At 39.4% G+C, this 22,442-nt stretch overlaps 1 protein-coding gene across 1 annotated transcript in view; it reads right to left on the bottom strand.

Moving 5' to 3' along the window:
* The window catches only part of LOC311114604 (NLR family CARD domain-containing protein 3-like), a 39,501-nt gene extending 18,097 nt beyond the window's left edge, over positions 1-21,404 (bottom strand). The window contains exons 1-4 of the mRNA XM_084189842.1: positions 21,310-21,404; positions 6,736-6,852; positions 6,399-6,478; positions 4,046-5,832 (exon numbers count right to left, since the gene is read on the bottom strand). Of these exons, the coding sequence (XP_084045968.1) occupies positions 4,046-5,832; positions 6,399-6,478; positions 6,736-6,852; positions 21,310-21,392 (2,067 nt within the window). The 5' untranslated portion in view covers positions 21,393-21,404. The remainder of the gene's footprint in view (positions 1-4,045; positions 5,833-6,398; positions 6,479-6,735; positions 6,853-21,309) is intronic.
* Between the last annotated feature and the right edge of the window lie 1,038 nt (positions 21,405-22,442).

The following is a 22,442-nucleotide window of genomic DNA, read 5'->3' as shown; positions in this document are numbered from 1 at the left end:
AATTAATCCTAGTGTGTGTGTTTGTGTGTCCAGTGTGTGCCCAGTGTGTGCCTGTGTCCAGTGTGTGTGTGTACAGTGTGTGTGTCCAGCGTGTGTGTGTGTCCAGTGTGTGTGTGTGTGTGTGTGTGTGTGTCCTCCAAACTGACAGGACATTATTAACCATTCAATTTCTATCTGTGGGTAAGGAATATGGGACCAAATACTAAACTTATGACTACTTTAATACAATATAAGTGAATGTGTCCAAATAATTACGACTTCTTCAAATGGGGGAACTAGACACACAAAGTGCTTTCGTATCTAAACACTAAAACAGATATGTATGAACCTCAAATAAAAGGTGACATTACATACTGTTGCCTAATATGAAAAATAGTCAACAGTATGTAGTCAAAGCCTTCCTCTGTGACTAGACAGCCTGACAGCCTGCAAGAGTCAAATCATATTAAAACCACACTGCTATTCTTTGGTGGTGAAAATATATTTTTTAAACTTTTTCAGATACATCAGAGTCCTGAAACCTGCCATATCTATTCATATATGTATATATACACTATCAGTCAAAAGTTTGAACACGCCTACTCATTCAAATTTGTAAAAAAACAAACAAAAAAAAAAACGATTTTTTACATTGTAGAATAATAGTGAAGACATCAAAACTATGAAATAACACATATGGAATCATGTAGTAACCAAAGAAGTGTTAAACAAATTAAAATATATGTTATATTTGAGATTCTTCAAATAGCCACCCTTTGCCTTGATGACAGCTTTGCACACTCTTGGCATTCTCTCAACCAGCTTCATGAGGTAGTCACCTGGAATGCATTTCAATTAACAGGTGTGGCTTCTTAAAAGGTAATTTGTGGAATTTATTTCCTTCGTAATGCGTTTGAGCCAATCAGTTGTGTTGTGACAAGGTAGGGGGGTATACAGAAGATAGCCCTTTTTTGTAAAAGACCAAGTCCATATTATGGCAAGAACAGCACAAATAAGCAAAGAGAAACAACAGTCCATCATTACTTTAAGACATGATGGTCATTCAATAAGGAACATTTCAATAACTTTTAAAGTTACTTCAAGTGCAGTCGCAAAAACCATCAAGCGCTATGATGAAACTGGCTCTCATGAGGACCGCCACAGGAAATTTCACGATTTCCGCCGAAGTTGGTGCCTCTTCTTTTATTTTTATTTTTTTGTCATTTAGCAGACACTCTTATCCAGAGCGACTTACAGGAGCAATTAGGATTAAGTGCCTTGCTCATGGGCATATCGACAGATTTTTCACCTAGTTGGCTCGGGGATTAGAACCAGCAACCTTTAGGTTACTGGCACAACGCTCTTAACCACTAAGCTACCTGCCGCCTTGTGCGGGCGGCTATCGGCGGTCGTCGTCACCGGCTTTCTAGCTGCCACCGATCTACGTTTCTTTTTCTATTTGTTTTGTCTTGATTGTACACACCTGGTTCCCATCGAATTATGATTATTTCCCTATTTAACCCTCTGCTTCCCTCATGGTTTTGTGCGTGATTGTTCTTTGTTTGGTGTTGTATACTGCTGTGAGCTGTTATGTTTCCCTGCGTGGAAATTAGATTTGTTGTTTTTCAGAGTAAAGTTTGTTATTTACTCAGTTCTGTGTCCTGCGCCTGACTCCGTCCTACCGCTGCACACTGACACCTGACATCAAATAAGCAAAGAGAAACGACAGTCCATCATTACTTTAAGACATGAAGGTCAGTCAATACGGAACATTTCAAGAACTTTGAAATTGTATTCTGCTGCAGAGGATAAGTTCATTAGAGTTACCAGCCTCAGAAATTGCAGCCCAAATAAATGCTTCACAGAGTTCAAGTCACAGACACAGCTCAACATCAACTGTTCAGAGGTGACTGTGTGAATCAGGCCTTCATTGTTGAATTGCCTCAAATAAATCACTACTAAAGGACCCCAATAAGAAGAAGAGACTTGCTTGGGCCAACAAACACGGGCAATGACATTACACGGGTGGACATTTGTCCTTTGGTCTGGAGTCCAACTTGGAGATTTTTGGTTCCAACCGCCGTGTCTTTGTGAGAAGCGGTGTGGGTGAACGGATGATCTCGGCATGTGTAGTTCCCACCGTAAAGCATGGAGGAGGAGGTGTTATGGTGTGGGGGTGCATTGCTGGTGACACTGTCTGTGATTTATTTAGAATTTAACCACACTTAACCAGCATGGCTACCACAGCATTCTGCAGCAATACGCCATCCCATCTGGTTTAAGCTTAGTGGGACTATAATTTGTTTTTTAACAGGACAATGACTCAACACACCTCTATTTGACCAAGAAGGAGAGTGATTGAGTGCTGCATCAGATGACCTGGCCTCCACAATCCCCCGACCTCAACCCAATTGATATGGTTTGGGATGAGTCGGACGGCAGAGTGAAGGAAAAGCAGCCAACAAGTGCTCAGCATATGTGGGAACTCCTTCAAGACTGTTGTAATAGCATTCCAGGTGAAGCTGGTTGAGAGAATGACAAGAGTGTGCAAAGCTGTCATCAAGACAAAGGGTGGCTATTTGAAGTATTTCAAATATCAAATATATTTTCATTTGTTTAACACTTTTTTGGTTACTACATAATTCCATATGTGTTATTTCATAGTTTTGATGTCTTCACTATTATTTTACAATGTTAAAAATTGTAAAAATAAAGAAAAAACCTTGAATGAGTAGGCGTGTCCAAACTTTTGACTGGTACTGTATATAAATGAATGAATGTATCATTATTAACAGTAGATAACATATTTCTAAACACTACTAAATGAATCTTTGTGTGTGTGTGTGTGTCCAGTGTGTGTGTGTGTGTGTCCAGTGTGTGTGTATGTCCAGTGTGTGTGTGTGTGTGTGTGTGTGTCCAGTGTGTGTGTGTGTGTGTGAGTTTCCAGTGTGTGTGTCCTGTGTGTGTGTGTCCAGTGTGTGTGTGTTCATTGAGTGATACAGGAATACTGACCTCAGAGTCTCCAGTTTACAGTGGGGATTCCCCAGTCCAGCAGAGAGCAGCTTCACTCCTGAATCCTTCAGGTCATTGTTACTCAGATCCAGCTCTCTCAGGTGTGAGGGGTTTGACTTCAGAGCTGAGACCAGAGAAGCACAGCCTTCCTCTGTGACTAGACAGCCTGACAGCCTGCAAAGAGTCAAATCATATTAAAACCACAATGCTATTCTTTGGTGTTGAGTCATTTTCTGTCTAAGTGAGTAGATAACATGTTTCTAAACACTACTAAAGTAATCCTGATGATGCTAAGATTGAGCAATATCATGAATGAATCATGAATAATAATGAGTGAGAATGTTACAGAGGCTACAACAAAACATGCTAACCTCTCACCATTAACATCAAATAAACAGTGACATTCTGTATTGTTGCCTAATATGAAACATTTTATCTCAAATCCAAAATGCTGGAGCATAGCGCCAAATGTGAAACTGTAAGCTTCACTGTCCAAACACATATGGTTTGGACTATGTGTGCCTGGTAAACACATGTGGATCTGGTGAACAGTTATCACTTGTTGACCAACTACAGGAATACTGACCTCAGAGTCTCCAGTTTACAGTGGAGATTCCCCAGTCCAGTAGAGAGCAGCTTCACTCCTGAATCCTTCAGGTCATTGTTACTCAGGTCCAGTTCTCTCAGGTGTGAGGGGTTTGACATCAGAGCTGAGACCAGAGAAGCACAGCCTTCCTCTGTGACTAGACAGCCTGACAGCCTGACAAAGAGATCATCATGATTTCACAAACACACTGTTAATTTAACACCAGTTGTGTAGAAGGACAATGGCAGATGCATTTGGTTAATTCTCTCAAACAACATATAGATTCATCTTCCGTCTCCTAGAATTGCATGGTCATATTCTTATACTAATGTGAAAATCAATGCATTTATTCAATATGTTTTTCAATATAATATTATAGACATATTATAATACATATTTTACTCTAAACTTAATATTTCTTCCTGATGATTAGTTCTTATATGTCATTTTATGTACTCACAGAGCAGCTCTGGAGGCTTTGACCACTGGCAGCAGCCTCAGAAGACCTTCCTCTGATCTGGAGTATTTCTTCAGGTCAAACACATCCAGCTCCTTTTCTGAAGTCAGCAACACCAAGACCAGAGCTGACCACTGTGCAGGTGACAGTTCGGCTTGTGAGAGACTTCCTGATCTAAGGAAGCTTTGGATCTCCTCCACAAGAGAATGGTCATTCAGTTCATTCAGACAGTGGAACAGATTGATGCACCTCTCTGGAGAGGGATTCTCCCTGATCTTCTTCTTGATGTACTTCACTGTTTCTCTATGGCTCTTTGAGCTGCTTCTTGTCTTTGTCAGTAGACCTCGTAAGTGCTTCTGATTGGACTCCAGTGAGAGGCCCAGAAGGAAGCGGAGGAAAAGGTCCAGGTTTCCTGTCTCACTTTGTAAGGCTTTATCCACAGCACTCTTGTAGAAAGTAACTTCAGGCTTGAAGTCTCTGAACAGCGAAGAAAAGTTACTGGACTTTGTTTGCAGTTTGTCCATTAGATTCTCATTGTTGTTGATGAATGAGAGGAACACATATACAGCAGCCAGAAACTCCTGAATGCTCAGATGCACGAAGCAGTACACCTTGACCTGGTACAGCCCACATTCCTCTTTAAAGATCTGTGTGCACAATCCTGAGTACACTGAGGCTTCATTGACATCAATGCCAGCCTCTTTCAGGTCTTCTTCATAGAAAATCAGATTGCCCTTCACAAGCTGTTGAAAAGACAGTTTTCCCAGTGACAGAATGCTCTCTTTATTCCAGTGTGGACCTGTCATTTCTTTCCCTAGATACTTTTCATTCTTCTGTTTGGTATGAAACTCCACAAGGTGTATGAACATCTCAGTCAGAGTCTTGGGCATCTCTTCTCTCTTATGTTTCAGCATGTGTTCAAGTACTGTTGCAGAAATCCAACAGAAGACTGGAATGTGGCACATGATGTGGAGGCTCCTTGATGTTTTTATGTGTGAGATGATTCTGCTGGCCAGGTCCTCATCACTGAATCTCTTCCTGAAGTACTCCTCCTTCTGTGGGTCATTGAACCCTCGTACCTCTGTCACCTGGTCAACACACCCTGAAGGGATCTTATTGGCTGCTGCAGGTCGGGTAGTTATCCAGAGGAGAGCAGAGGGAAGCAGATTTCCCTTGATGAGATTTGTCAGCAGAACATCCACTGAGGTTGACTCTGTGACGTCACAACAGATCTTGTTCTTCTGGAAGTCTAGGGGCAGTCGGCACTCATCCAGACCATCAAAGATGAACAGAACTTTGTACTTGCCGTAGTTGGAGATTCTTGATTCTTTGGTTTCCATTGAGAAGTGATTGAGAAGTTCAATCAAAGTGTGTTTTTCCTTTTTCATCAAATTCAGCTCCCGGAAAGGGAATGAAAATACAAATTGGACATCCTGATTTGCTTTTCCTTCAGCCCAGTCCAGAATGAACTTCTGCACAGAGACTGTTTTTCCAATGCCAGCGACTCCCTTTGTCAGCACAGTTCTGATAAGTTTGTCTTGTCCAGTTAAGGGTATGAAGATGTCGTTACATTTGATTGCAGTCTCTGGTCTTGCTTGTTTCCTGGTTGTTGTCTCAATCTGTCTCAGCTCATGTTCATTATTGACCTCTCCTGTTCCACCCTCTGTGATGTAGAGCTCTGTGTAGATCTTATTGAGAAGTGTTGGGTTTCCTTGTTTAGCGATCCCCTCAAATACACATTGAAACTTCTTCTTTAGATTAGATTTGAGTTCACGTTGGCAAATCACAGCAAGCTCATCTGAATGAAGAAATATATATAAGGATATTAATATTACGTCTGTTTTAATGCCTAAAGTATTCTAGGACTGTTATAAAATTTTAAATTATAATAATTTATTCGCTCAACTGACTGTATAAATGTGTAAATGTTTTCATAATGCATTACAGACTGGAGTGACTGATTATATTATTATTGGTATTCTCTCTCTCTCTCTCTCTCTCTCTCTCTCTCTCTCTCTCTCTCTCTCTCTCTCTCTCTCTCACTCTCTCTCTCTCTCTCTCTCTCTCTCTCTCTCTCTCTCTCTCTCTCTCTCTCTCTCTCTCTCTCTCTCTCTCTCTCTCAACACAACACATCCCTGCTGCTACTTGATGAGGTCATTAGGTGTTGTGTTAAGGCTGCTACAATATCATATAGTTACACAGCTACTTTAGCTGTACTTTAGCTACAGCATTTAAATGTTCTAAAACAGCATTCAACATGAGGCAGACAGCTCTTACTTTTCTCCAGTGTGTCAGCAAGCTCCTTCTGGTTCATTTTCCTCAGGACGTGCAGTGTGATCTTCAGAGCCCCCTCTCTGGCTCTGCTCTCCTGCTTCTCATCTGTTTGATGACTCTGGGAAGACTGACCACTGAGAATCTCTGACTCTGATATCTCCTGTTGGTTTCTGGGGACAAAAGATGAGATTACATCTCCTCATCCAGGGAGTACACATACACACACACACACACACACACACACACACACACACACAGGGAGGGAACGTTGTGTTTGTTTAATATTGTTTTAGGACTGTGAACATTGAAAAAAGTATTAGCCTATGGATTATGAAAACAACAAAAATAAATGGTATAATGGGAGAGGAGAAATGACTAGAGACAGTGTTGTTTAACTCACTGACCATGACCCATGAGTTCTTCTTACCTTTGTTCACTAGAAAAGTCTCCCTCTCTGAACTCTATAGGTAGATGCATAGACTTGTCACTCTTCATGGACACACAGCTGGGTACAGGGGAGGCTGGTCTCTCCTGCTTGATTGGACTTCAACACAACAGAGACAAACATTACATCTCTCATCTACTCTGAGCTCAGATGGGGAAACAGAGGAAGAGTTTCATTCCAAAACGCTATATATCCATTTTCAGAAATGTTTGTAAATGATCTTCTATTTGTTTAAAGAAATTATCAAATAAATGGTTGTGTTTTCTCACTAGCTAATCATGGTATGGGGTTGTTCAATGACAGACATGTGTTTGTTTAAAATCGATCAATTAATGGCTTCATTTCAGAGAGACAAATGTTTTTTTTGCAAAATGCTATATATCTGCCTCACCAGGTAGTTGAGGTAATAACTAGACTATATACAAGGAGTACCAGTACTGAGTCAATGTGCAGGGGTACCAGGTAGTTGAGGTAATAACTAGACTATATACAAGGAGTACCAGTACTGAGTCAATGTGAAGGGGTACCAGGTAGTTGAGGTAATAACTAGACTATATACAAGGAGTACCAGTACTGAGTCAATGTGCAGGGGTACCAGGTAGTTGAGGTAATAACTAGACTATATACAAGGAGTACCAGTACTGAGTCAATGTGAAGGGGTACCAGGTAGTTGAGGTAATAACTAGACTATATACAAGGAGTACCAGTACTGAGTCAATGTGCAGGGGTACCAGGTAGTTGAGGTAATAACTAGACTACATACAAGGAGTACCAGTACTGAGTCAATGTGCAGGGGTACCAGGTAGTTGAGGTAATAACTAGACTATATACAAGGAGTACCAGTACTGAGTCAATGTGAAGGGGTACCAGAGGTAATATGTACATGCAGGTAGGGGTAAAAATGACTAGGCAATCAGGATAGAGATTTCATCTCCTCATCCAGGGAGTGCACACACACTCACTGACAGACACACACACACACACACACACACACACACACACACACGGAGGGAATGTTGTGTTAGTTTAATATTGTTTCAGGACTATGAAAATGGAGAAAAGGATTAGCCTATGGATTATGAAAACAACAAAAATAAATGGGAAAATGGGAGAGGAGAAATGACTAGAGACAGTGTTGTTTAACTCACTGACCATGACTCATGAGTTCTTCTTACCTTTGTTCAGTAGAAAAGACTCCCTCTCTGAACTCTATAGGTAGATGCATAGACTTGTCACTCTTCATGGACACACAGCTGGGTACAGGGGAGGCTGGTCTCTCCTGCTTGTTTGGACTTCAACACAACAGAGACAAACATTACATCTCTCATCTACTCTGAGCTCAGATGGGGAAACAGAGGAAGAGTTTCATTCCAAAACGCTATATATCCATTTTCAGAAATGTTTGTAAATGATCTTCTATTTGTTTAAAGAAAGTATCAAATAAATGGTTGTGTTTTCTCACTAGCTAATCATGGTATGGGGTTGTTCAATGACAGACATGTGTTTGTTTAAAATCGATCAATTAATGGCTTCATTTCAGAGAGACAAATGTTTTTTTTGCAAAATGCTATATATCTGCCTCACTCTCAGAGAAATAAGTAGTACTGCTAGGTTTTACACAGTCAAATGTAATAAATAACTAAATGTTTAATAAAGAACTGTACAAATGATACACTTGTGATATCAATATTTAAATATTGTAAAAATAATAATTCAATACAGTAATATGAGATCTGTATGTAAAACATTTACATTTGACATTTTAGTCATTTAGCAGATGTTTTTGTCCAGGGCCTGGTATCCCAAAAGCATTTTAAGGCCAAGTTCATCATTAGAATCTTCGTAGGAGCATTGTTAAATCTCTGAGCTGTTTCAAAAAACTATTGTTATTAACACTTGAAAAGTAAAAACACCTTCCTTAGTTGTTAGTTTATTTAGCAGAAAAATTTTTCTTAGTTACTTTTTTTTAAAACTCTGCTTTGTTGGTTAAGGGCTCTTCAGTAAGCATTTCACGGTGAGGTCTACACATGTTGTATTCGGCGCATGTGACAAATCAAATTCGGTTAGATTGATTTGTTCATTTTCTAAATGTTCTGTCTTCGGTAGTTGAACACATTATTACTTCAACCTCGTGAAAGTGTGTTAGTCATAAACAACTTTATATCGAAGGAGTGCCTTTGATTTGACGGCCTGCACATGTGCAGTTCGGCACAAGACGACCATTAGACCCAATGACGTATTTCTGCGCATGAGCTTCAAATCAAATCAAATTGTATTTCTCACATGCGCCGAATACAACAGGGGTATACTTTACCGTGAAATGCTTACTTACGAGCCCTTTCCCAACAATGCAGAGTTAAAAAGTCACAAAAATTCACTAAATAAAAAAAGGAAATAGTAACATAATAAAATAACAATAATGAGGCTATAAGGAGTACCAGTACTGAGTCAATGTGCAGGGTACCAGGTAGTTGAGGTAATAACTAGACTATATACAAGGAGTACCAGTACTGAGTCAATGTGCAGGGGTACCAGGTAGTTGAGGTAATAACTAGACTATATACAAGGAGTACCAGTACTGAGTCAATGTGCAGGGTACCAGGTAGTTGAGGTAATAACTAGACTATATACAAGGAGTACCAGTACTGAGTCAATGTCCAGGGGTACCAGGTAGTTGAGGTAATAACTAGACTATATACAAGGAGTACCAGTACTGAGTCAATGTGCAGGGTACCAGGTAGTTGAGGTAATAACTAGACTATATACAAGGAGTACCAGTACTGAGTCAATGTGCAGGGTACCAGGTAGTTGAGGTAATAACTAGATTATATACAAGGAGTACCAGTACTGAGTCAATGTGCAGGGTACCAGGTAGTTGAGGTAATAACTAGACTATATACAAGGAGTACCAGTACTGAGTCAATGTGCAGGGGTACCAGGTAGTTGAGGTAATAACTAGACTATATACAAGGAGTACCAGTACTGAGTCAATGTGCAGGGTACCAGGTAGTTGAGGTAATAACTAGACTATATACAAGGAGTACCAGTACTGAGTCAATGTGCAGGGTACCAGGTAGCTGAGGTAATAACTAGACTATATACAAGGAGTACCAGTACTGAGTCAATGTGCAGGGGTACCAGGTAATTGAGGTAATAACTAGACTATATACAAGGAGTACCAGTACTGAGTCAATGTGCAGGGGTACCAGGTAGTTGAGGTAATAACTAGACTATATACAAGGAGTACCAGTACTGAGTCAATGTGCATGGGTACCAGGTAGTTGAGGTAATAACTAGACTATATACAAGGAGTACCAGTACTGAGTCAATGTGCAGGGGTACCAGGTAGTTGAGGTAATAACTAGACTATATACAAGGAGTACCAGTACTGAGTCAATGTGCAGGGGTACCAGAGGTAATATGTACATGCAGGTAGGGGTAAAAGTGACTAGGCAATCAGGATAGAGATTTCATCTCCTCATCCAGGGAGTGCACACACACTCACTGACAGACACACACACACACACACACACACACACACACAGGGGGGGAATGTTGTGTTTGTTTAATATTATTTCAGGACTATGAAAATGGAGAAAAGGATTAGCCTATTGATTATGAAAACAACAAAAATAAATGGGAAAATGGGAGAGGAGAAATGACTAGAGACAGTGTTGTTTAACTCACTAACCATGACTCAATAATTCTTCTTACCTTTGTTCAGTAGAAAAGTCTCCCTCTCTGAACTCTATAGGTATATCCATAGACCAGTCACTCTTCATGGACACACAGCTGGGTACAGGGGAGGCTGGTCTCTCATCTACTCTGAGCTCAGATGGGGAAACATAACAAGAGTTTCATTCCAAAATGCTATATATCCATTTTCAGAAATGTTCGTAAATTAGCTTTTATTGTTTAAAGAAATTATGAAAGAGATTGGTGTGTTTTTTCACTAGCTAATCATGGCATGGGGTTGTTCAATGACAGCCATATATTTGTTTAAAATCTATAATTTGATGGTTTCATTTCAGAGAGACAAATAATCATGTTTTTTTGCACAATGCTATATATCTGCCTCACTCTCAGAGAAATAAGTAGTACTGCTAGGTTTTACACTGTAATAATAAATATCTGCCTCACTCTCAGAGGAATAAGTAGTACTGCTAGGTTTTACACAGTCAAATGTGACCAACCGGCTCGATTCGATCTTATGTAGCAACATTTGAAATTGTGTTTTTTACATTGGATAAAAGTAGAGACTCAGCTAGAAAAAGGTATATCATACACTACAGTTGAGGAACAATGGGAAAGTAATTCTGCTTTGAAAGATGATAAACTTGTAACCTAAATTTTGAGAAAATGGTCTTTGAATGTTTTGGTTCACCTACTGGAGAGCTCTTCTTTATCTACAGTGGCAGATAATGTCACCCATCTAAATAAATAGTTTTTTAATTATATATAGTTAACTAAATGTATGGTGTTTTTGGTTTATGTCAGTTTCATTGTTTGTTATGCTTTAAATTGTTATTTTATGGTTGAAAGTGGTAAAATTTACTAATTAATTAATTACTACTTTAGTAAGGATATACTTTATTCAGTACTACTGCAGTTGCTAAATAATTCCAATAGATGGCAGCATAAGACCATAAATGACATTTCAGAAGGTTAGTTTAGTTTTCTCCCTGGATACAACACCACTCCCCCTCACAGGAAAACTCCTGCACACGCTTTTTACTGTCCCTTTCCAAACTGCTAACGCAAGAGGAACGACTGAAAAAGCATTTTACACATTACTGTTTAATAATATAATGATGATTCATGTTTATTATTACCTGTTTTTATGCTCGAGTTTTGAAATTATACTTCCTTACTATAACGATTATCAATAAGACTGAACATTAATTTAGTCACCTCTGGTCGAGAAAAACATATTTTCCTAGTACATTCATTGTCAGATTCATCAACCAGCAGCGAGCACTCTGCCTTCTAGCACAAGCGAGGGGCATGTTGAGGTACATTTGCTAACCGCAAGGGTTGCATGATGTAATTTATTGGTGGGCTGGAAGACGCACTCTTGTCTTATCTATTCCGAGGTTGTTTAATCGATATATTAGATATATTAAAATGCATGTATACTAGGGTTGAGGTTGGAGCATCTGACTAGTGATTATTTACCAGGGGTTCAACACCTGCTATAGTCACTATTTAATTGCTCTTCCAAAAGCAACACAGGCCTAATATGAGATATAGAGCTAACTAAAGTAATGAGTGACCATTTTAGAAAATCATGGGACACATAGTATTTGGTTGAATGCTATTTTATGTCAATCATATTGCTGCTTGTAGCCTATAACTGATGCTTTGTGGTCTTATGCTGCCATCTATTGGAAATATTTAGCTATTAAAAGTTATTAATTCACGTACAGACGTTGGTGAGGCAGCTGAGAAATAAAGTGTATTAGATCAGTCTCAAATCTGCCCCACGCCAATTGCTGGACTTTCACACAGAGTTTATTAGGTCACCCAATTCAACCACATTTGAAAAATAAAACAAATGTGTCTTATTTATCAAGTGCTCTGTCTTGCTATTATACATATAATAAAATAACAACAAAATAATTAAAACACTATTTAATACTATAATTGTATTTATTAAGATAATATTATTACTAAAATAGTTTCTAAAAGTGTTCTAGGCTACCCTTCCCTAGAATTAGGGGTTACGGCTAAAATAGGTTATAAGTAGGGTAAGAGTTTCTGTATAGCACTTTGTGACATTTGCTGGTGTAAAAAGGGCTTTATAAATACATTTGATTGATTGTTAGGTTTAGGGTTTTTATGGCAAAAAACTGTATGGGTTTATAGCACTCTTGCACCTCCCTTTGGCCATATGTGGGTACTACATAACTCATCCATGACATTTTTTACATTTACATTTTACATATTTAGCAGACGCTCTTATCCAGAGCGACTTACAGTTAGTGAGTGCATACATTTTCATACTGGCCCCCCGTGGGAAACGAACCCACAACCCTGGCGTTGCAAGCGCCATGCTGTACCAACTGAGCTATATGACACTTGCTAGGCTCATAATCTGAGGTAGCAACTGCGTCAGATCTACAAATCTATTAGCTAGACCACCCAATTAGACAACAATCACCCCATTATACTCATTTGGTTTGCAACTCAGTGAACCTGCGCAGCATTCGCTCAATTTGATGCCTACGAACGAAGATTTCGATGCATATCAAATTACCCAGCAGCCATTTAGAAACAACAAGTCATCAGAAAAATTGTTATTTCTTAATAAAAAAAAAATATTCTGGCTGTTTAAATCTGCCACATCTTGAAAAAGAGGACAGGGACATGCGTTTTGTTTAAATTGTACACTTTTTCTTACAGTTTTTTCCAACTGCTTACACGCAAAATCTTTTCATGTCACACGATTTTTGAAACCTCTCACTCAAAGTGCAAAACTACACACCAAATCTCCAAAACCATAAGCTATTTCTCAGCCTTTGACTCAGTTGTCAGTTGCATAAAACACTTTTTTCAAAACACTACACACAATTCTCTACCTAAAACACAAAAATCTAACAGGAAGTGACTTGCTTTCCTTTTCCAAACACAACCAATCAAAATACTACACTTATTCACCAGGACACACACACACTCCTCACATGTGCAAACACTAATTGCTTAACTGATCACTAACCAATCACTGCTTTACTGTAGTATAGGACTGTTTTGATCAATGGATGCCAACAATGGACAGAGAGCAAGAGGAGTAGGAGGGAGAGGCAGGGGACAACAACGAGGACAAATTCAAAGACGAATAGTTGGAAGAGGAGGAGGAGGAGTAGGAGGAAGAGGAAGAGGAAGAGGAAGAGGAAGAGGAAGAAGAGGACGAGGACGAGGGCAAAGAAGAGAAGGAAGGAGAGCCATCTCTGATGAGATTAGGGCAACACTTGTTGATCATGTGATCAACCACGGTTTGACCATGAGAGAGGCTGGACTGAGAGTCCAGCCCAACTTGAGTCGATTTACAGTGACGCCCATAATTCGAACCTTCAGAAATGAGAACAGGTATTGTTTACAGTTTCTATGCTGAACACATACTGTGTTGGAATTTTGTACAGAGTGGAAAGGCAAAGACATCATGGAGGACACTTGTTTACAGATGTACAAGAGACTGCAATTATAAATATGGTTTTGGCCAACAATGCAATTTGAGAGATAAGAGAACATATCTTGAATAATGACACCATATTTAACAACATCAATGCTGTAAGCCTGTCGACCATACAACGCATCCTCCAATGGCACCAAGTGACGATGAAACAACTTTACAAGGTGCCATTTGAGAGAAACTCTGACAGAGTCAAGAATCTGCGACATGACTTTGTAGAGGTATGTATGCAACACTACTTCCAGTACTTCAGACATACCATATTTACTCATCTGTATATCATTTTGTCTGTTACAGAGAGTATTGGAGATGGATGCCCATGTAAATGTATTTATGTGGATGAGGTTGGCTTCAACCTCACCAAAACCAGGCGCCGCGGAAGAAATGTAATAGGACAGAGGGCAATTACCAATGTCCCTGGACAGCGTGGGGGTAATATAACTATGTGTGCTGCCATCACTCAAAACGGGGTCCTCCATCACAATGCCACACTGGGTCCGTACAACACCGGCCATATGCTCACTTTTCTGGATGCAATTTACACAATGCTTGTCCCTGATCCAGATCAGGAGCCTGCTAGATTTGTGGTTATATGGGACAATGTTAGTTTTCACCGGGCTGTTCTGGTCCAAAACTGGTTTGCCACCCATCCACAATTTGTAGTTTTGTACCTACCCCCATATTCACCTTTTCTAAATCCCATAGAGGAATTCTTCTCAGCCTGGCGCTGGAAAGTGTATGATCGCCAACCCTATGCCCGCATGCCGCTTCTCCAGGCAATGGAGGACGCATGTGGGGACATAGAGGAAAGCCTCTGTCCAAGGTTGGATATGCCATGCTAGGAGATACAGTACTTCCCTCAATGTTTGGCAAGAGAAAACTTATCTTGTGATGGGGACGAAGTATTGTGGCCAGACCCAGCCCGGAGAAGAGATGAAGCGTAGCTTAGCACTGGTGACTGCCCCCCCCCCTACCATTTCCTGGACTGCCCCCCCGGGACCCCCCACACACAATTGTGTTCTTTACTGTATTCTAAAGAATATACTTTTGGTTTACATATGTTTATGGTTTTGTTGTATGCTGCTGTATACAACAGTAATGTTTGGCCTAATAAATATTTTCTGTTTCTACATTGCATTGGTGTTTACAGTGTACTTGTTACCCCTCTCAGCAGATTACTTTCACTGTAGAACATGGTATTGAAATGTAGATATAAGCCTATGAAAGTCCAAAGAGCTTTAGATTTAGAACAACAGTGTTTACATGGTATATCCAAAAATTTACTATTATGAAAGAAGTGTTTGCCATTTGATGCAAATGCTTCATTCTGACATGTGTTTATGGCATTTTGAATGCAGTGTTACATTTTGAAGGAGATGTGAGGCATTTTGCATTTTGTGTGTGCAGTTTTGGGAATTGTGTGTAGAGTTTTGAAAAAAGGTGACATAGTTTTGAAAACGTGTGTAAGCAGTTGGAAAAAACTGTAAAAAACGTTGAATGTTTGTTTTACATATAAAAATAAATAAATGAATATTACTAATGTAAGCCAGTATAAAGACTGGGTTATGTATGCACTCACTAACTGTAAGTCGCTCTGGATAAGAGCGTCTGCTAAGTGATTAAAATGTAAATGTATTGTGTTGCTCTGCTCATGTCCGCGTTCTGGAACTGTCCGCGTCCACGCCCAGAACTGCCCGCGTCCACGTACGGTTTGGCGCCAAGCATATTGTCCAGTTACGCGCTGAGTGGACTGAGGTGATGTTGGGGAACAACTACAGAGTTCGTTACAGTGTTGAGACGCCAAAGTTTATTGTTCAATTATCTTTTTTGCATAATGGTCAGTGACAGTATGAGTGTAGCCAGATCCTTTTCACTCGCTAGTCTTGTTTCATCTTGTGGTTCACCGGATTCGTCATCATCCTCGAGGGACAGACGAACGACCTGCTAGCTAGCCAAGCTAGTCGGTACAGCTAGCTAAGCTAGCTACTCTAAAGGCATCATCCTAGTTATCCTAGCTACCACTACATCATCACCGGCTGCCTGCATTTCTTGTGGTCCGATGGAGCTCCCGGGTTGTTTCTTCCACCTGTTAAATACCGTGGAGGGCTTCTCCCTCTCTCGTTGACGGATGCTGGCTACCTACCATCCCTCTGTCCGGTTCTCCTCTTCACTAGATGGACGGTAACTTTAGTGTTTAACCCCTCTGTGTCCAAGGACTGAACTTTTTGAATATTATTTTCGGGGCGCCTCAAGTTACATTTTTTACAAAGTTTATTTATGATAAAATTAGTTCATTGCATCCGCCATGGAGCCCAGTTTCATAATATTACCTTCTGTCCCTGGTTATGAAGTAATCGCGAAAAAACAGGCCTCATGTTTGGGCATTTTCACCCTACCAGCTCCTATTAGTTCTACTGTAGGTTTACCTCAGGTAACTTATTATTAACAAGGTTACGGCTACTTGGTGAGCGTTAACCCTGTAGGTTTACCTCAGGTAACTTATTATTACCAAGGTTACGGCTACTTGGCGAGCGTTAACCCTGTAGGTTTACCTCAGGTAACTTATTATTAACAAGGTTATGGTTACTTGGTGAGCGCGCTCAATGTTAACCTGAGTACATGTTGTGGTGAGCCACAGTCTAATAGGTGTTGTCTGGCGCAAAGCCATCAAACGTTAAACATTTTCTGGTCATGGTTAAACATATTTGTTTTACAGTTTTTTCCAACTGCTTACACACGTTTTCAAAACTATGTCTCCTTTTTTCAAAACTGTACACATAATTCCCAAAACTGCACACACAAAATGCAAAATGCCTCACATCTCCTTCAAAATGTAACACTGCATTCAAAATGCCATAAACACATGTCAGAATGAAGCATTTGCATCAAATGGCAAACACTTCTTTCATAATAGTAAATTTTTGGATATACCATGTAAACACTGTTGTTCTAAATCTAAAGCTCTTTGGACTTTCATAGGCTTATATCTACATTTCAATACCATGTTCTACAGTGAAAGTAATCTGCTGAGAGGGGTAACAAGTACACTGTAAACACCAATGCAATGTAGAAACAGAAAATATTTATTAGGCCAAACATTACTGTTGTATACAGTAGCATACAACAAAACCATAAACATATGTAAACCAAAAGTATATTCTTTAGAATACAGTAAAGAACACAATTGTGTGTGGGGGGTCCCGGGGGTGCAGTCCAGGAAATGGTAGGGGGGGGGGGGGCAGTCACCAGTGCTAAGCTATGCTTAATCTCTTCTCCGGGCTGGGTCTGGCCACAATACTTCGTCCACATCACAAGATACGTTTTCTCTTGCCAAACATCGAGGGAAGTATCTCCTAGCATGGCGTATCCAACCTTGGACAGAGGCAACCTCTATGTCCCCACATGCATCCTCCATTGCCTGGAGAAGCGGCACGCGGGCATAGGGTTGGCAATCATACACTTTCCAGCGCCAGGCTGAGAAGAATTCCTCTATGGGATTTAGAAAAGGTGAATATGGGGGTAGGTACAAAACTACAAATTGTGGATGGGTGGCAAACCAGTTTTGGACCAGAACAGCCCGGTGAAAACTAACATTGTCCCATATAACCACAAATCTAGCAGGCTCCTGATATGGATCAGGGACAAGCATTGTGTAAATTGCATCGAGAAAAGTGAGGATATGGCCGGTGTTGTACGGACCCAGTGTGGCATTGTGATGGAGGACCCCGTTTTGAGTGATGGCAGCACACATAGTTATATTACCCCCACGCTGTCCAGGGACATTGGTAATTGCCCTCTGACCTATTACATTTATTCCGCGGCACCTGGTTTTGGTGAGGTTGAAGCCAACCTCATCCACATAAATAAATGTACATGGGCATCCATCTCCAATACTCTCTGTAACAGACAAAAGGATATACAGATGAGTAAATATGGTATGTCTGAAGTACTGGAAGTAGTGTTGCATACATACCTCTACAAAGTCATGTCGCAAATTCTTGACACTGTCAGAGTTTCTCTCAAATGGCACCTTGTAAAGTTGTTTCATCGTCACTTGGTGCCATTGGAGGATGCGTTGTATGGTCGACAGGCTTACAGCATTGATGTTGTTAAATATGGTGTCATTATTCAAGATATGCTTATCTCTCAAATCCTAATTGCATTGTTGGCCAAAACCATATTTATAATTGCAGTCTCTTGTACATCTGTAAACAAGCGTCCTCGTCCTCCATGATGTCTTTGCCTTTCCACTCTGTACAGAATTCAAACACAGTATGTGTTCAGCATAGGAACTGTAAACAATGTACACAAAAATGTAGTACAGCATGATAACCAACCTCATTCATTCAATGCAGTGCAGTAAATGGATGGCTTAGAGTTACAAATGTTTACGCAATGCTATGCTGTCATACGTATTTTACAGTACATTACTGTAATGCTAAAATAGTAATTAGATAGTTGCATACCTGTTCTCATTTCTGAAGGTTCGAATTATGGACGCCACTGTAAATCGACTCAAGTTGGGCTGGACTCTCAGTCCAGCCTCTCTCATGGTCAAACCGTGGTTGATCACATGATCAACAAGTGTTGCCCTAATCTCATCAGAGATGGCTCTCCTTCCTTCTCTTCTTTCCCCTGTCCTCTTCCTCCTCCTCCAACTCTTCATCTTTGAATTTGTCCTCGTTGTTGTCCCCTGCCTCTCCCTCCTACTCCTCTTGCTCTCTGTCCATTGTTGGCATCCATTGTTCAAAACAGTCCTATACTACAGTACAGCAGTGATTGGTTAGTGATCAGTAAAGCAATTAGTGTTTGAACATGTGAGGAGAGTGTGTTTGACCTGGTGAATAAGTGTAGCATTTTGATTGGTTGTGTTTGGAAAAGGAAAGCAAGTCACTTCCTGTTAGATTTCTGTGTTTTAGGTAGAGAATTGTGTGTAGTGTTTTGAAAAAAGTGTTTTATGCAACTGACAACTGAGTCAAAGGCTGAGAAATAGCTTATGGTTTTGGAGATTTGGTGTGTAGTTTTGCACTTTGAGTGAGAGGTTTCAAAAATCATGTGACATGAAAAGATTTTGTGTGTAAGCAGTTGGAAAAAACTGTAATAACAAAGTGTCTCAGAGTAGAACATTGGTCGTATAAGTGCTGAGAAGAAAGACATTTTACACTTATGGGTATAAATCAAAGCTATGCATGAAGCCTCTAGTCCCACCTAGTCGGTAGATATTTAGGACACCTCATGAGCTGTCCTAACCAGTTAAGAGTTAACAGCAGGTGTCTTGATAATACTATAAAATAATGCAGTGAGTCAGTGGTTCCTGCGCCACATGTAATTGCTTTGGAGTAGTTAAAATAATGTTTCTATATTTCTATATGATCAATCCATAAATAATATAGACCTACATGCAAAAGTTTCTCTTCAGCTTTTGACAATGATTTCTGTATAATAATTATGTATAATAAATGTTGGTGATTCAATAGCCTAGTTAATCATTACATGTCTTTTAACACACTATCTATGTTTTCTCAGTCTGGCAGTTACCCAGAACTATCATAGGCTCTCTCTCTTGTGGCTGCTGCTGATGACAACTGCATGTATGTTATCATAATAATGATGTCTGCATAACATTTTGTCTTCATTTTGGCAGATTAACTCATGCTTATTTCTGAATATTAACTCAGGTTTTCGCCCAGCAGCAAATGAGTTGGAGCTGTGGCAGGCGTTGGACCTGTGGCCGAAAAGTGTCCTTTTTGAATCCCGGGCCGGGCGCTGGAAAGAACGGACAGAATTGATCTGACCCCTGGAGGGCTGCTGGGTCCACGTCCTCAAAACAATCACCTTTCGTTGGGTCCTTGAGCAAGGCCCTTAACCCCACAACATGCTCTCCATCCAGGGGCGCTGCACTGCAGCTTGAACCTGTGCTGGTCTCAACTGTATGTGTGAGGTCTGCTGTTTGGGGGGGTTATGAACGGAGCAGAAAATACATTTTTGTTGTTTGCTGGAACTAATGGACAAAGTTGTACTGTATTGTAATGTATTGTATTGTAAAGAAGTCAGCCAGAGTTGGGCCATCGTTCGAACAAAGAGATGCCTCCCTGGCTACCAGTGTGTTTGCATATAACCAAGATCAATTCTACCCCCCATACAATACTTTCATACACAGTAATTACTTTTTTATATATATAATAATAATACTAATACTACTACTAATAATAATAATAATAATAATAATAATAATTACTTATACACATTACATTTTGGATAGATAGTACTCAGACATCTATAGTGTTTACAGTAATGACTATTACCGATCATGATCTTTTTTAATCCCACCCCTCTGCTACTCTCAGCCCCGCCCACCTATCTCCGTAGAACATCCTCTTTTGATTTCCACCTGCCATATTTTTTTCAGCTGCGCTGTGATGTCATACATGCATTTATAACCTTTCTAGTCGCATAGTATCCACAGACTGTAAGTTAAAGATCAATATTTTTTATAAGAGTATTATTCTATTGTTGATTGACTGACTATGGCTTTCCAAACCCCCAGCACTGCTATTTCTAAGGATAATTTTTAATGAATATTGGGATTTTTCAACCATTCCTATTTTCCTATAAATTATATTCTTAGCTAAAAATATTCCTATTTAATAGTAGTAGCCATAATTCATAAATGACACCATGCAGGGTTCTATATGGAACCATTTTTGTTCAGGGAAGAAGAACCTCTAGAGTTCTGATCAAAGAACCCTATAAAAGGTTTCTATATAGAACTTTTAGTGGTTCCATATATAAAGCAGGTGATAGAACCCTTTTTGGTTTAAACAGCAGTGAAGAGTGTGTTGATTTGACGGTAGTATTGTCAAAATTCCGCTTGTAACAACGATCAGAATTAGTAAAAACAATAAGGTTCTGCATGACAACATATTAGACAATAACTAAGAGTAGGATAAATGATTGTGTCATGCAGAACTTCTATAGATGTGTGTGTATGCTGGTAAAGATGTGTGTGTATGCTGGTAAAGATGTGTCTGTGTGTGTGTGTGTGTGTGTGTGTGTGTCTGTTTGTCTGTGCGTGTGTGCGTGTGTGCGTGTGTGTGTGTGTGTGTGTGCTGGTGAGACATCCACATATCACAGTCAAATATACAGGATACAAACATTTCATTCCAGCTATATAGCGTTTTGCAAAAATAAAAATTAATACGCAAAAATCTATTAATTAAAATCTTAGAAGAACAATATTTGACAGACACATGAAGGTACCCATAAGCAATCATTTCTGATGTAAAATAACAAACGTGAAAAAACTGTGTATATAACATTTTAGAAATAAACTCCTTATAAATTCTTAAACAACATTGTTATCTCACCTCTTAGCTTTGGTGTCATGTTCCCCAGAGAGACTTGTTTTAAAGGCAGGGACCCCCTCCTCTCTCTCCCCACAGAGACGCATTTTAGACCACTGACGTCTAAACAGAGATCCAGCATGTTGGTTGTGGTTAACACAGTGACAACTAATTATTGAAGGTCAATTGTTCTATTTTATTCATTATCTCTTAGAAATTTTTTTTTTACTAACAGATACGTCCAAACGGTCAGGTGATTTAATGCAATCACATGAACATGTAGTCATGACTGATATTTTTCACCTTTTCTCCATGTAGTGAAGCTATTAATAATAATAATAATAATAATAATAATAATAATAATAATAATAATAATGTCTCACTTTCTCTTTTAATAATTCCACTCATTCTAGTATGTTGCTTTGTTCAACAGGTCTGCTATTATTATGATATTATTGAATTTAATTCATAATATCAATGTTAAGAAAAGTACATTCAGGTTTCATACCAAATTACACAGGAAGTAGTAGCTCATTGTAATTTTGAAAACATCAAATGTTCTGATATTCTGAAAGATGATTTAGAACTATGATACATTAACATTTTTACAAATGGTAAAATAACCACGATATACGAATCCTATAATACGCCAGGGTAGTGGGTTCGATCCCCGGGACCACCCATACGTAAAAAATGTATGCACGCATGACTGTAAGTCGCTTTGGATAAAAGCGTCTGCTAAATGGCATTTAATAATTAATTATACACATTACATTTTGAATAGATAATACTCAGACATCTATAGTGTTTACAGTAATGACCATTACTGATCATGATCTTTTTTAATCCCACCCCTCTGCTACTCTCAGCCCCGCCCACCTATCTCCGTAGAACATCCTCTTTTGATTTCCACCTGCCATATATTTTATCAACTGTGCTGTGATGTCTTACATGTATGTTTAACCTTTCTAGTTGCATAGTATCCACAGACTAAATTAAAGGTCAATATTTTTCATAAGAGTATTATTCTATTGTTGATTGACTGACTATGGCTTTCCAAAATCCCCAGCACTGCTATTTCTAAGGATCATTTTAAATGAATATTGGGATTTTTCAACCATTCCTATTGTCCTATAAATTATATTCTTAGCTAAAAA

This window comes from Coregonus lavaretus (assembly GCF_964263955.1).
Source record: "Coregonus lavaretus genome assembly, contig: HAP1_SCAFFOLD_1850, whole genome shotgun sequence".
NCBI lineage: Eukaryota > Metazoa > Chordata > Actinopteri > Salmoniformes > Salmonidae > Coregonus > Coregonus lavaretus.
The sequence above is the reverse complement of the archived record's forward strand: the minus strand, read 5'-3'. Positions and strand labels throughout refer to the sequence as shown.